At 35.4% G+C, this 15,602-nt stretch overlaps 1 protein-coding gene across 2 annotated transcripts in view; it reads right to left on the minus strand.

Moving 5' to 3' along the window:
• tbc1d22a (TBC1 domain family, member 22a) overlaps window positions 1-15,602 on the minus strand; it is a 153,815-nt gene that overhangs the window by 108,053 nt on the left and 30,160 nt on the right. The window contains exons 6-7 of one of the 2 annotated variants that reach the window (XM_051107327.1): window positions 8,858-8,986; window positions 5,049-5,114 (exon numbers count right to left, since the gene is read on the minus strand). In XM_051107327.1, coding sequence (XP_050963284.1) covers window positions 5,049-5,114; window positions 8,858-8,986 — 195 coding nt within the window. Of the gene's footprint in view, window positions 1-5,048; window positions 5,115-5,453; window positions 5,517-8,857; window positions 8,987-15,602 lie in introns of both variants that reach the window. The other variant, XM_051107328.1, reaches the window with a different exon arrangement.

Genomic DNA, 15,602 nt, shown 5'->3' on the forward strand with positions numbered 1-15,602 from the left:
TACAAGGTCACTCAAACGGATTTAATTAGAGACACAGTGGGATCAGCCACCCCCAGCCAGCAATCAATTAAGAAAATCAATTAAGCCTTCTGAGCTTTTTAATCATTAACATCACAACATTCAATAGCACAGACAGCAAGGTGAGAAATTACAAGTAACTGTGTGCATATTTATTATTAGATAGGCCTCTTTCTTTATTTGTGGTTTGCCAAGTAGAATGCGTTCCTGGATTTGCATAATTGTGAGTTCTGGAATAACACTGCTATTGAACAATCAGATTTTAGGGTTAACGTCAGGGTTGCCAGGTTTTCACAACAAAACCCGCTCAAATTGCGACTCGAAACTAGTCCAAAAGTAACCTAATCGCGTTTGAGGGGGGTACCCCATTAAAAATCGCATTCAGGGAGCTAAATGTTACGTTATCGGGGTCGCTTCAGCCCACGAACATGAAAAACAACCCGCAGCAACAGCGTTGGCAACACTGGTTAGCATTAGTGTTAGCACTGCCTTAGAGCTGGGTTTGGATGTTTCAAAGACATCACTTGTGATTTTAGAGGTTTTGACAAGAAAGTTTTGTGTAGCCTGTCAAATGTGGCCTTCAAGGAAAGATGGAAATAAGATATTTACAAGTTCTAAGCACACGAATGGCCATGCAAAGTTGTATTCAAAGTGTGAGAAACTCACATCAGAAACCCAATTTGCAGTGTTGTGGCATTGGAAGGTTAATGTAAAAAAACAATCAAGAAGACATATATATCGAAAGAGTACCAATATAAGCTACTTATGGTTACACTGTTTTAAATTGGATTTTTTTTTTTTTTTTTTGCATCATGATGACAGACCAAAGGCTGCTGTTAATTGTTTTTACAGAACATTTACAGTTAATAATAGTTTACGGGTGTTAACATTTACATCACATTGATAACTTCATAAGTGGTGCATTTGGAATAGAACTTCCATTAACTAGAGGGTCAATAAAGAAAAAGTTACTTGAATCATGCTGTAGTTTCAAGCTGACTAATTTAAAAATAAATAAATAAATAAATAAAATAAATTGAGATTTGCCATATTGTCCAGCCCTATTCAGTATTACTAAAGCGTTGCGTACGAAGGAGCTTTCAGTCAACAAATGTAAGGTAAATCACAGTTTCTTTCATAAAATGAAAAATATATGTTTGGTTAGATGACATGCATAAATAAAACTGAAACCAATGTTTTCAAAACTGAAAAATAATTTGAAAAATAAACGTAAAATAAAAAATATTTTAAAATAACACCTATTTTCTTTTCTTTTCTTCTTTTGATCAATATTATTTTATTTTACTTGAATGCATGACATAAAATGAATGGCCAACTTGGAAGTAAGAGCTTCCAGGTGCATTTGAGGGAATTAGAAATGAGGTTTCGGGTTAAACAGACTTACCAACAGTATTAGGGTCAGTAGTCAGGGTAGCTAGTTAGATTTTATGTAGTTAATGATTGAGTTTAACACAGACTGTGCTAATTTTCACTATTAACAAACCATTAACTATGACTTTTGCCTCATTAAACTTCTAATTTTCTGCTTACTCATAGTCAATAAGGCAGATGTTAAGTTCAGGTATTGGGTAGAATTAGGGATGCATATGGTCATGCAGAATGTGTGGTTTATGAATGCTAATAAACAGCCAATGTGTTAATAATAGGTATGCTAATAAGCAACTAGTTAATAGTGAGAATTGGTTTCTATACTAAAGTGTTACAAAAATAGTTTTAAGACATGAAAATGCAAAATTAAACCTCATATTCAAAAGGTTTTGTATTAATTAAAACATTTAAGAAAACATTACAAAATATTAAATGTTATAAACCATTTCAGTATTTAACAATAAAAAAAATTTCTTTTGAAAATCCTTTGTGTTCCAGGAATATGTCCTACTTGGCAAAATCATGTTAATGATTTTAAACACATTTAAACACATTTATGAATATACTTGTAGTTTTGTGTCTGAGTTTGGAGTAACTTGACACTTTTGACTGTGAAAACCAAGAACTTTTGCGGGACTTTCAACATTCCTGCCTTTTGGAAGCACCACCTTAATTCAAAGTGATGGTGACTTTTTTTTTTGTCTCACCTTGCTGTCACCTCAATGGAAGGAAGCATGAAGCTTGACTTAAATCAAGAGGGAAAATGGAAGACTCTTTCTCTTCTCTTCTGTCTGACTCATGCAACTGACATCTCCTGCGCTCCTTTCAGGGTGTAATGTATCTGTCAGCCCCAAATAAACTCATCTCTCACGTTGAGCCCTAAACAATAAATGTGTACAAGGCAGCTCACGCTCGTTTATTCCGGATCCCGTCTATCAAATGCTGCGGCATTCTCATCTGCGTTCTTTTCTATGATCAAAGCTCCATTTATCAAAACTTTAGACTGGTAAAGTTATGTGAGTTTCTCCACATAACTGACATCTCCTGCCTCTTTTCTCCCTTGTACCCTCCCATCTTCTCTCTTCTCCTCGAGGTAGTCACGGCAAGATCTCGCTCTCCTCCAGAAGCCCATTACATAGTGGAAATTAGACACTAAACCACGTAGCAGAAATCAATGAGCGAGCTGGAGTGTATTGAAGCGCCTGAAGCAAATACATTATCCATTTATTTGGTTAGGAGACATCTACAGTGGAGGCCACATCCATACTTTTCTTAACACCACATGTTTTTTGATACTACTTTTAAATGCAAAATAATTTTTGAAAGACAGCGGGGGAAAAGGAGAAGAAGGAATCTAGCTCGAGGCCACAGTGCATCGACACACCTGTCTTTTCAAAGGAAATTCATGTCTAGCGAGCCCATGACACTAAATTTAGTGATATGAATAGGCAATTCAAGGCTGTGTTGGGTCCGGTTAAGTGCGCCTACAAAAACGCTAGGACAGCATGTCTAAAAAAAATTAAGTTAAATAGTAAACAGCACAGCAATTCATTAAAGTTTTTTGTTAGAGGCTTACAAGACATTTTTGCAAGCTATCATGTGATATCAATGCAGCAATAGCTCAATGTGACTGAACTAAGTTTAAAAAAGGAATTAGTTCTCAAGGATTAGTTCTCAAATACTCACTACTCATCTCATGCCATTTCAAAACTAAATGACAAATTTTCTTCTAAACATAACAGAAGAAAATGTTTTAAATAACAGCTCTGGTCACTTTCGTCGATGCAGTTTTATAATAAGTTAAAAAAGATTGGTCCATATGATGTGCACTATATTCATTTATTTATTTGTTTGTTTGTTTTTTATTAGCATATATTTAAATATACATTTAAAAACAGATTTTTAGTTTAGTTACTTTTAAAAGTAATGCATAACAATATTAAGTTACTCCCTAAAAAACTAATTACGTTACTTAGTTACTTTTTATGGAAAGTAATGTGTTACTTTACTTTTGCGTTACTTTTTAAATCCGGGCAGGGCTTGCTTGTTTGTTTTTAATATAAAAAGTTCTATTTTTGGCAAATGTAAAAGACTTTTCACACCAAAAGCCTCAGGCTTTGAGAAAAGTTAAATTCACATTTGTATAGTAGACCGCAGAAGAAAAAAATATCAACTCTTCAGCAATAAAAAAAAAAAAAAAAAAAAAAAAAGGAAAACAAATGTTACATTATCTTGAGTAATTTTTGGTCGGCAGCAAAGACATTGGTTAATAAAATGATATTAAATGCATAAAGAATATTTGTATTACTTAACATACTAAATTATTGTGGGTTTGCGTTGAATTTCACTGTTATTTATTTATTTTGAGGAATACTGAGGAATACTACTGTTTTTTGTGAGTGAGATGAATTAATGCATGTTCACATTTATTCTAGAGCTAACATCGTAATCCTGACTTCTCTCAACATGGGGACAGGAGAGCTTTTAATCAATAAATGGGGGGACAGGTAACAGGTGTTACTTACTTGAAAAAAGTAACTCAGATATTTTCGTGTCAATTAAAAAGTAAAAAGTAAAAGTATATTCATCTTTTCACACTGAGAACAACGGAGGGACTCATATGCAACTATTACAGAACATTTAAACGGTCACTGATTCTTCAGAAGGAAACACACTGCATTAAGAGCCAGATGTGTAAACTTTTGAACAGAATGAACATGTACATTTTTCTTATTTAGCATAAATATCTTTTTTTTTTTTTTTTTTTTTTTTTAATTTAGGAAAGGAAAGGAAAGGATGTGACATGTGGCCAAGTATGGTGACCCATACTTGGAATTTGTGCTCTGCATTTAACCCATCCAAGTGCACAGTAGTGAGTAGTGAACAAGCACGCACACACACACCGTGAACACACACCCCGAGCAGTGGGCAGCCATACTGCTATCGCTGCGGCGCCCGAGGAGCAGTTGGAGGATCGGTGCCTTGCTCAAGGGACTCACCTCAGTCGTGGTATTCCCTTCAGAAGCTACACAACGTACTTACATGTTTCCCAGAAGACAAAATACATTAAATTTACCTTGATTGTCAAATTCCAAAACTTTTAACCCCCCTGGCTCTTAATCAATCGTGTTTCCTTCTGAAGAATCAGTGAGTGTTTGAACCTTCTGTATTAGTTGCATATGAGTTCCTCAGTTGTCCTCAGTGTGAAAAGTATGATGTATGAACCCTTTTATTTTGGTAAAATTCACAGATTCTGCAAGGTGTATGTAAACTTTTGACTTTAACTGTATAAGACAGTAATTGCTCATTTAGACTAGACTAGATTTTGGTCTATTCTCTCACACAAATCAATGTTACGTTCAGATTACTTTTATGATCTTTCTATGGTGAAGTCATGTGGTTTTTGATCACTTAAAGCTTTATTTGCTAATCATTGTAAACACTGGCCTCAACATTCAGAACTTCTCTTGTGTTACATAGAGGAAATAAAATCTTATGGGTCTGAAACGAAAGGATGACGGAATGTTCATTCTGAGGAGAACTACTACTTTACTACTTTACTGTGTTTTCTTGAGGCTAGGTGTGAGTTTGTGAGGATGAACGAGTCAAGCTAAGTAAAATGGGTGGTGCAAACGTCTCACCTCTTGCACAGAAGCTTGTTGAAAGAGAGGTATAAGAGGATTAGTTCTCGGTATGTCAATGTGAATCTGCAGGGAAGAGACACAAAAAGAGGAGCACAAGCAGGTTAGGACAGAACGGACTAGCAAGAAAGCTCGGAGAGAAACGAGCCTGGTCGTATGAGGCTGCGCCTGAGAAGAACCTCGCTGAATTGTACCTCCTGTTCTGGTATTCTACTTCCTGTGTACCTTAACACATGCTTTCCAACAAAACATTTTGAGCTCAAGACTCAGCTGGCTGACCAGACAGACAGTTTGACAGACAGACAGACAGACAGATGGATGGATGCCGATTGAGTGACATGCTTTTGAGTGGTTGGTGGACAGAAGCATGTGACGTGACTCTGGGCGGCCCAACTGTCCTCTTACCTCAGTCACCTTGGGCTGCAGAACTAAACTTTCCGGACTCATCCGGGGAATATCTATGTGAATCTGATGGTTCAGAAAACACACACATACACACATATGTATACAAAATGTGGATGTCAGGAACATAAAGATATGGAACTGAGAGAAGACAAACACACACAAATACACATATACATTTCCACTAATAGGAGTAGCTTTAAAAGGCACCATTCATGTGCACATTTAGCATTTGTCCTAATGTCTTGAATGGAAATTATTTTATTAATATATATATATATATATATATATGTTTTAAATTACAAGATAATAACATTAATCACAATAAAATATTTTACTAATTCACAAAAAATGTTTTTTTTTTGTGTATGAAATTTGATTTCAATAAAATTATTATATTTTCTGGTGGATATTGGTTAAATATCCAAGGTGTTGATTAAAACCTGGGAAAACTGTGCTATCATGAAAAAAATAAATAAATACAAAAATAATGATTATAAAGAGAAAAAAAATATTTTTTATTAATCATTTTGGAGTGAAATAAGAAATTTCCTCAAAGGCTTTGTAAGAATCACACAGATATCGCTTGCAAGAAGTGAAACAAATGTGTGAATCTCACATCGCCAGTGATCAGTAGACGTCAGTCTTAAATCAGGTAGACATTTATCAGATCAGAGTGACAGCAACAGTTTGATCTTCACATCCTCCTGCCAATACTCTAGAGCTTTAAACATTCCTTGTCATCTTTTCCTCTTTTGCATCTAAATATCAAAGACTATCTGTTGGTGGCATTTCTAAACACTATGAGCTCTTAACATTTTTGGCAAAGCTAACATACTGCTGCTGCCAATATCTCAATCAGTACATAAACACAACCAAAAACCCTGACTATATTACATTCAACCCCTGGCAGAGTTGAACTGTTGGCTTTGAACTTACAAAAAAAAAATAAAAAATTCTTCTATTAACAGCAGAATTAGCTCTGGCTATGCAGAGCTGTACAGGATGTTAAAAGGAAATCACAGGAAGTTCTGAATCATCTCCAAAGTACTGGACTCAGCTAATTATTGCCGTCATTCTGCATGAAGTTCAGTTAGCAGTATTCTCTAGTACAGTACAACAGGACTAAAGGCGCCCCGGGGTAAAAGGTGCCTTTGATATTATTTTCCTATAAACCACTAGATGGCACAAAAATGTGGTGTAAAACTTTCTAAAACATTCGCTTTTCAAGATGCAAATTTGTCTGATCCTTCACGCGATCGCAGGCTGCAGCGCAAAGTTGATTCTGTGCTTACTTGATCTGATATTTGATGTTTTTTTTAAAATGTTGTAGATTTTAGTAGCAAATGAGAATCGCTAAAATGGATACATATATTTTGAGACAAATGTCTTCTTAAAGGGGTCATCGGATGCCCATTTTCCACAAGTTGATAAGATTCTTTAAGGTCTTAATGAAAAGTCTATAATATACTTTGGTTAAAAATTCTCAATGGCAGTGTAAAACAAAACCCTTTTTACCCTGTCAAAATGAGCTCTGCAAAAATCTATTCATTCTGATGGACTGTTCCTTTAAATGCAAATAAGCTCTCTTCTCTTTGTGGAGTGACGAGCCTGTTTACTTTAGCCGCATTTAACGTGTTTAGTCGCGAAACTTGCTAACTAGCATGTTATTAGGAAAGTTGATTGCAGAGATTCATAAAAAAACCCTTATACTCACTTCTGCTGTCGATGAAGTTGGATCACGAATGATTTGCGTGAACATAGACGCATTTATGGGAGGCGCATTCCCTTGATAAACAAACGTAATCCACTGCATCTTCAGCAGCTCAGATGTCTGGAGTAAATTACGACCATTATGTTCATTATTAAATCCAGCAACACAACACCTCAATCGCTCAATCAGAGATATTCTTGTCTAACTTACATCCCTGCTCCGGCATCGAAACAATGGAGGTCGGACTGTTACAGCTGATTTAGGGTGGCTCTGAGGTAAGACGCTCATGTCAATCAACTATCGTGGGAACGGCCTCTGTCGGTGTGACGCCACGACAGCAATCTGAGAATCAGGCATCTGAGGCATTTTTACAGATTAATTAAAAACCACTGCATGGATTTTTATCATTGTAGGGTAGATGTGTACATACACTGCCAACACACATGAATGTTCAAACAACATGTAAAAGTGAACTTAGCATCCAATGACCCCTTTTAATGATTCTGTGTTTTAAGATAATTAAAGCAACAGTTTTTAAATAACGAAAAAAGCGCCCCTGCTGTTGGGGCTAAAAGGCACTATAATTAACAAGATAATTAATAGATGGCTGACTTTTCCATTTGTAGATATGACATGGTTAGATTTGGATGGTAAATATCATATATTATGTTGGGTGTCCATCTTAGAGATAATTACCATGTTTAGAATAAAACCATCATATTTAAAAACATGATATTAATCATATCATATAATAAAATACAGTATAATTACTACTGTACATCTATATTAAATTATTATGGGATCTCCTTCGATGCTTTCAAAATCTTTACTTTTTTCTCGTTTCTGTATTTTAAAAAATATTTTTTATGTTAACATATTTTAATGATAATGTATTTATTGGTCAAAAATTTATTATTTTATTTTTCAAAATAAGCAGAAAATAGTACAAACTTTGCTAAAGTGATTGTTTGAACAAGTATTAACTTTTATTATTAACATTATTAAAAAAAAAAATATATATATATTTTAGCTAAAGTATTTATATCAATACTGTGTGCCTTTTGCTCCATACATATATATGATTTTAAATAAAAATAAACCGACTTAGATGATTTATTACCACACAAAATCTGTTGCTCCATAAATGTTCAACACAAACGTATATATGTTTTCTCCAATTATACATTTTAGGCGCAGTAATTGGCACATTTTTCCTTAAGGTGTGCCTTTAGCCCCGTTGTACCCTACTGTAGAAATTCTTTCCCACAACTAAGGTACAAAATATGGACAGAAACCGTAAGAAAAAAAGTGTCCTTTTGTCAGTAAAATTTCATTGTTTCATTGTATAAATAACATTATATATATTTAAATATTGTTTAAATTAAAATATTGCCATTTCAAATATAATACATTGCTACTTTAACTAAAAAGCAATTCAACATGTCAAAATTACGACACTGCATGATTTTAATTATTGGACACACTTAAGAGGGTTGAGAGTTTTGCTGTGGGGCAACATTTCAAAAGGATGAACACATTTACTGTGTTTAAAACTAAATACTTGTCCTGCTGATCTTGTCTTCTAACATCAAAAATATGGGAAATGTGACTAATAAAGCTTATATAAAGAGTACCAGAACACAATTTATATCTTAATCATGGAAAGAGTTTAGAATTAAATGTAGTCTGTTACCTGTCTGTATGTGTCCTGATGGTGTTCGTCATTACGAGAGTCGTAGTACTGCTCAATAAAGCCAAAGTATTCCTGCCGCTTCCTCTGCAACGTGCTTTCTCTTCGCTCTGCATTGGCAGGCAGGTACCCCTGTAAAGAGACAAATAAATACAAAAGCTAATGTTTACACCAGCCCAGACAAGATACCTTTAAATCAATCTGATATAGATCTGCATTCACCAACAAAACGTTGCCTGCACCAGCACAATAGCTATTAACTTGAAGTCAGCGGAAATCAGAATTCTGAAAAGTTTTAAGGTTTCACAGAGTTTGAAGCCAAAAGTTGATATCAGTCACATTTAAAGTTACATCTCTCTTATTACTTGCCATAGCAAGAGAATGAGAACGCAGCAGATGTTCAGGCCCAGAAAAGAAAGTCTCTTGATAAAGTAATTGATTGCACGAAAATCTACAAGCACAGAAATCCATTTATCAAACAAGACGCTCCCCCATGTGGCTATTTTTTACTTCCACACTCAGACGATTTTTGTGACAAGATGTATGTGTGCCAAGGAGAGCTCTTCTTTACGCTCCATTAGCATATGTACATGTAATTAAGTCTAACAGACTAACACGTTATAAATAATGTTCAGATTATTAAAAGTAAAAGCACACCAGAGTTAGAAATGGAACTGATGGGGTACAAGGGAGTTTTTCTTCAACTATTGGTACATTTGACCCTGTTGACCTTTAGAAAACACTTTCCAGACCTGCTAGTTTAATTACTGTTATTATTTACAATATTCAGGGTATATATATATATATATATATATATATATATATATACACACACACACACACATATATACATACACCCTCAATATTGTAAATCATAACAATACCAACAACATGACATGAAATGAAATTATACAACAAATGACATTTAAAAAAAATACAAAGAATGACTGGAAATATGAAATGGGACATTTTTTGATATTTTCCTTGATTTTTCTTTGTTGTCTTCACACATTTTGTGTGTCATGTTTAATCTCATGACAAAATTTACCTGAGGTTTTGTGATTACTTGTTAACCACTTAATAAAACATTAAATATATTTTAGTGATTTCACCATTTCTAGACAATGGAATAATTTCCATTGAAGGCTGTATTCATTTTTATATATTTATTTTAATATTTGTTTTACCATTAACAACAAGGAATCCAGCAAATGCTATAAAGACAATAATGACATAAAAAGGACAACAGAAGTGATGTAACAGCAATCTTGAGAGGTCACTAGGCATTTGATCAGAATAACTGAGCCGTACAACAGGAAAAATATCAGGCTGCTTCATAGGATCAGAACAAACACTTCTCCATAATGATGTTCCCTTACTGTCCGATAATAACGACCACATACGAGGAGAAGGGAGAAACAACTTTATTAATTTGATGATAATGTCCAATGATCTTTTTTTTTCTTTACAGGTTAACCCTAACGTATGACAGTGTTTTAGTGCCATGTTAAAAAAAAATAAATAAATAATACATTACGAGATTAGTCATAATATAAAGTCGAAATGTTTAGAGAATTAAATCATAGCAATTAAAGTTATAATATTTTGAGTATACTGCGCTTGCAAATGGCCCGGATTGGGAGTATCCCACTAATAAGTTTGGGATTATTAGCAGCAATCATATTGTGTTATACTCGCAGGGACATTATGCTTGGAAATAATATTTCACATCTTTGATTGCATTCATTTGGCCTATTTGTAGTGCGCCAGCCACCCAATAATAGCGATAAGCTTTGTGCTTTTGGTACTTTTAATATAAAACAAAGCCTCAGCTTTCAAATTATCTGCTCTTTAACATGGCATGACAGATCGCTGTTTTCATGTGAATCAATCGTCTTTTCGATTACACTGACACGACATTTGTTTCATTAAATTAGACTGTTTTCTTTGTGAAAATTCCACCACCTACTCCACAAAAACGTATCCAACCTTTCATTCTTCCCGTGTATTTATTTAGAAACAACAATAAAAGGTTCTAAAGGTTGAAGTAGACTCCAACTCGTTAACTTAAGTTATATTGAGGTCTTTTCTGAGGTGTATAATGTTAAGTGACAAGCAGTTTTACTCACAGTAATAATACAGTAAATGATTGGAAATAATATTTAATGTCTTCCATTCATTATTTGTGCTTTATTGCTTTTATTCTTACACAACTCAGCTTTCGAATTCTGTCAGTTTTATCACGAAATCCAAATTATAAATGTGTTTTTCCTCTTTTTGTTTTTAATTTTTATAGCACAATATAAACGTGAAGGAATATCAGAAGGAATGGAAAAAAAAAAATCTGTATTGCCTAATTTAATGAAACAAAAGTCTCACTGTAATCTGAAAAAAAATGACTAATTCATATGCCGCTTAAACTAAGGCAAATACAGCGATCTGTCATGCCACATTAAAGAGCGCGAAAAACACATTATGGTAATAGACACTGTTTGTATTTCGATGCAAAACTGACAGATTTTGAAAGCTGAGATTTTGGAATATCCGGGCCATTTGCATGTGCAGTAGGATAGAACATACTCTTAAAATATTATAACTTTTATCTCGTAATGGCTAAGAATTAATTTTTTGAATTTTTACTTTATTCTCGAAACATCTCAACTTCAACCTCATAATTTTGACTTTGTCAACATATTTAGACCTTATTGTAATTTTTCAACTTTTTTCTCAAAATATTTAGACTTTATTCTCATAATATTACGACTTCATTCTCGAAACATTTCAACTTCATTCTCATAATTTTGACTTTGTCATCAAAATATTTAAACTTTATTCTCAAAATAGTTAGACTTCATTCTCATAATTTTGGCTTTAGTCTCGAAACAGTTCGACTTCAGTGTCATAATTTTGACTTTATTGTTGAAATATTTTGATTTTATTGTAATATTTCAACTTTATTCTCTATATATTTAGACTTTATTCTCATAATATTTTGACTTTATTCTCATAATTTCAACTTTATTCTCAAAATAGTTCAACTTTATTGTCGAAATATTACAACTTCAATTTCGTAATCTTAAATTTTTATTTTATTTTTTAACGTGGCACTAAAACGGCATCGTACTAACGCGCATCTACTGGGTTTTTTTCTCAAAACTAAAAAAAAATGTTAATATATTACATTATATATTACATTAGACAAAAATATTACACTGTTCATTCATCTTTTATCCACAAGTTTCCTACGCCCCATGAGGCCTTGCGTCAAAAGTGGGAGTGTCTTCCGGTTCAAAGCAAACAAGCGGGACGTGACACTCATTTATTCAACAGTTGACTGGAGTGATGGGCAAATGAAGCCTCATGAAGCACCGAGACTTTACTCTGACTGTTTCGAGAAAAAGACTGAAAGCTTCGAGAGTGTCGAAAACAGTGCGATCTGGTATATAATTTGCATTCTTTATATTACTTGTATGACTGGGTATTTAAAAATGTAATTATTAAATAGATCCCAATGAAAATGTACTCGCAAAGTAAGATCTGGGAGTCGAACATTAGGACACGCAAAGTGAATCGTGCACATGACTGGACAGAAAGTGAGACTTCAATGAAAGGGATTTCTACGTTAACAAGCCTCGAATCGAGGCTTCATCTGGCATGCCCTTTAACACAAGCTTTAATGTCTCGGTTCAAATGTCATTTCACTAGTTAACAGTCATTCAAGATTTAGCGATCCAAACTTGCTAATGATGTGGGAACACAAATTCGAAAAGCATATGTTGTCCATAAGAATGTAATGACATCTCTTATAAAGGTGTGCATCTTTACAAAGTAAACGACGGTCTAAAAAACACTTAGACTCTTCGCTAATCAGCACGCAAAATGCCATTGGTATACTACGTCCGCCACCTTGTCAGAAGTTGTACCCACGTTCTTTTTTTACAGTAGCGCCCCCCAGAAAATTATGGATAGAGCACTGCTTTCATTCATTTTTTCTACTGAGCATAATATTTTGATGCCTGAATTTAACAGCGCTGTTCATACATACGAGCAAGTATATACATTTTATACACGCGCACACACACACATACACACACACTGAGCAACTATATTGAACAATGTGCTCCATTTTAAAATTGGGTTGGGTCAGGTCAGTGGCTAGGTCTTGTTTACTGTCTAGGTTCCACCGTCAGTATATTGCCTCTGCAGACCTCTACCACAGCTAGTACCTTCCAGACTTAACAAAGATCACTTTAACACGAATAATCTACAAAAAGAACTGCTGTTATTAATATCATCCACAAAAAAAATGACACCACCACTGATCTGGCACTCATGTATTAACACTGCATGAGGTGAAATAAACACGAAAATGAAGTTGTTGTTCTCATTTTGTCGCCAGAGAAAGAGAGAGAGAGGGAGAGAGCGGGGCATTGTTCACAGCAGGTGCAGAGGTCCAGGAACAACAGGCCGGTAATAAATGTTTCCCAGCAGCTGGGTTTGGATGAACACACGCGTAAGGTCTGTGTCCAGGCGCTGGCTCTGCATCAACCCGCTCCCACCTGCACACGACGGGACGCCATTACTCAAACACCTCGTATTAGTGCGACTGAAACCACCATTTAATCATCTGCACAGCTTTATCCTTTTATTTATTAAAGCCCACCGTGTGCTATTTCACCGAGTGTGGGTGGGTGAGAAAGAGATGGGTCTTACACCCTCCAAAAAAACGTTACCACAGAGAATATAAGACACTAGGGTAAGTCTTTTTTTATCTTACACCTATGAAATGTTATTTTGGAACCCTCATAACTGCACTTTTAAACTAGTACAAGCCAATTTTTCAGCAGTTATTGTTGTCACTCCCACAAATAAACAAGGCAGCAGGGGATTGTGGGTAGAATTTCTACACATCCAGGCAGCTGTACAGAAATAGACCATAGAGAAGACACCATCTCGTTCATCTGGGCAATGGTGCCATTATCTCACGTAAACAAAATGGGCTGTTACAGGGCAAACATTTGTATAGTGTTCGCATCATGTCTAGAGATCAGATAGATGTGACGCTCTCTTCAACAGGTTTCACTGGCTTTCAGTCATGCCTGAAGAGGCAGTCGTCACAGGAAATGAAACAGAAAGCCAAGAAGACTCGAAAGAAGCATTGATTTCCCCTGACAACACGAATCACTCGTTGCACTGACAACTAATAGATGTCACATTGATATGGCACTTACAGATGATTGCTAGGCTTTTCTAGGTAGTTTCTAAGCAATTACCAGTGTGTTCTCAGTGGTTGCTAGTGTGTTCTAGCTGGTTTCTAGCCAACTCGTAGGATGCTCTGGGTGTTGTGTTTCCTAGATGATTACTAGTGTGCTCTTGAAGATAATTAGCTGATGAAAAAGGTGTTCTGTTTTTGTTCTGTAAGGTGATTCCTAGGTTGTTGCTAGATAACTATTAGTGTTATAGATGGTTTCTAAGTGGTTGCCTAGGTGGCAACTGACCCTTTGCAAACAGCTTGATTGACAGGCGATCTAACCAATCGTAATGCAGGATCCGTGATTTTTTTGTTTTTTAAATACATTTTATGTATGGAAAGCATACTGGTTTTATCTGTAATTTAGTTTAGCAAGTTAAAAGCTACCTGAAAAATTTTTCACTAGCGGGATAACAGCACTGTCCTTGAAGCAGATGAACTTACAGTTTCATTATTAGCAGAGACGCTGTCACCGAATACTGTTGACAGACTGCTGACAGACTCTGCTGACAAGAGGTAATTCACACATCCTTAAAATCACAAGCTTTTTTTCTTTCTCTCTCCTGACTGTGATACTCTGCTATCAATGGCCCAAGCCTCCATTACCAGCTCTACAATTATATCTTGGAATTAGAAACGGAGGTGTGGGATAAGATGCGTAAGAAATTAATCCTACCCACAAGCGTGTGCAATATTTTCTATTTTTCAACGAACCATTGTCAATTATTCCTTATGTATTCTATACCGTGATAAAGACTATGATGTCTATGATGGCAAAATAACCTTATAATTCATACACTAGACAGCTGAGCACATAGCACATAGAATAAGTGCAATAAGTGCATCATTTGAGACCCAAATCAATGTAGTTTCTGGGCGGCTGCTAGGGTGTTGTTAAATGGTTGCCAGACAATTACTAAAGTATTTCAGGTGGTTGGTAGAGTGTTGTTAGGTGACTGGTTGTTCCACATGCTACAGCATTTGATTTTAAGTCTCCATGACACTGTGGCTTGAGTCTTTCCTTTTAAGCAGTTTTTAGCCAGTTTAAACAACTGCCAGGTGACAAACAGAAATAGTGCTTGATAAGAATTGTTTAAAATGTAATGTTTGTAAGTTTAATCCTGTGTACGAGCAATAGTAATAATAATTCTTGCCACAGCAAGCTCCACTAATGAAATCTTTACTTTCTAGTGGTTACCTGACAAAAGAGAAATGATTTCTTCTTAGGAAAGTGTTGAGCGTGGTTCGGTGGCAGTTTGGAGACGTCAGCAGGATGCACAGAATTGATCACGCGTTAAAGCGCCTGTTCAAACGGTGATGCCGCCCTCCGCCGGTCATTACTCTTGTTAAAGGATGCTTTCCAGCTGTTCATGCTCGCTCTCCACTCACTCAAACACAAATACACACACACCGATGAACTCACAATGTGCACACCTGTGCAGGAGCTCAATAGCGTGGATCGATGGGGTTTGATTGAGTGGGGCTGCAGTCCAGGGT

The sequence above is a fragment of the Labeo rohita genome, chromosome 4 (genome assembly GCF_022985175.1).
Source record: "Labeo rohita strain BAU-BD-2019 chromosome 4, IGBB_LRoh.1.0, whole genome shotgun sequence".
Classification (NCBI taxonomy): domain Eukaryota; kingdom Metazoa; phylum Chordata; class Actinopteri; order Cypriniformes; family Cyprinidae; genus Labeo; species Labeo rohita.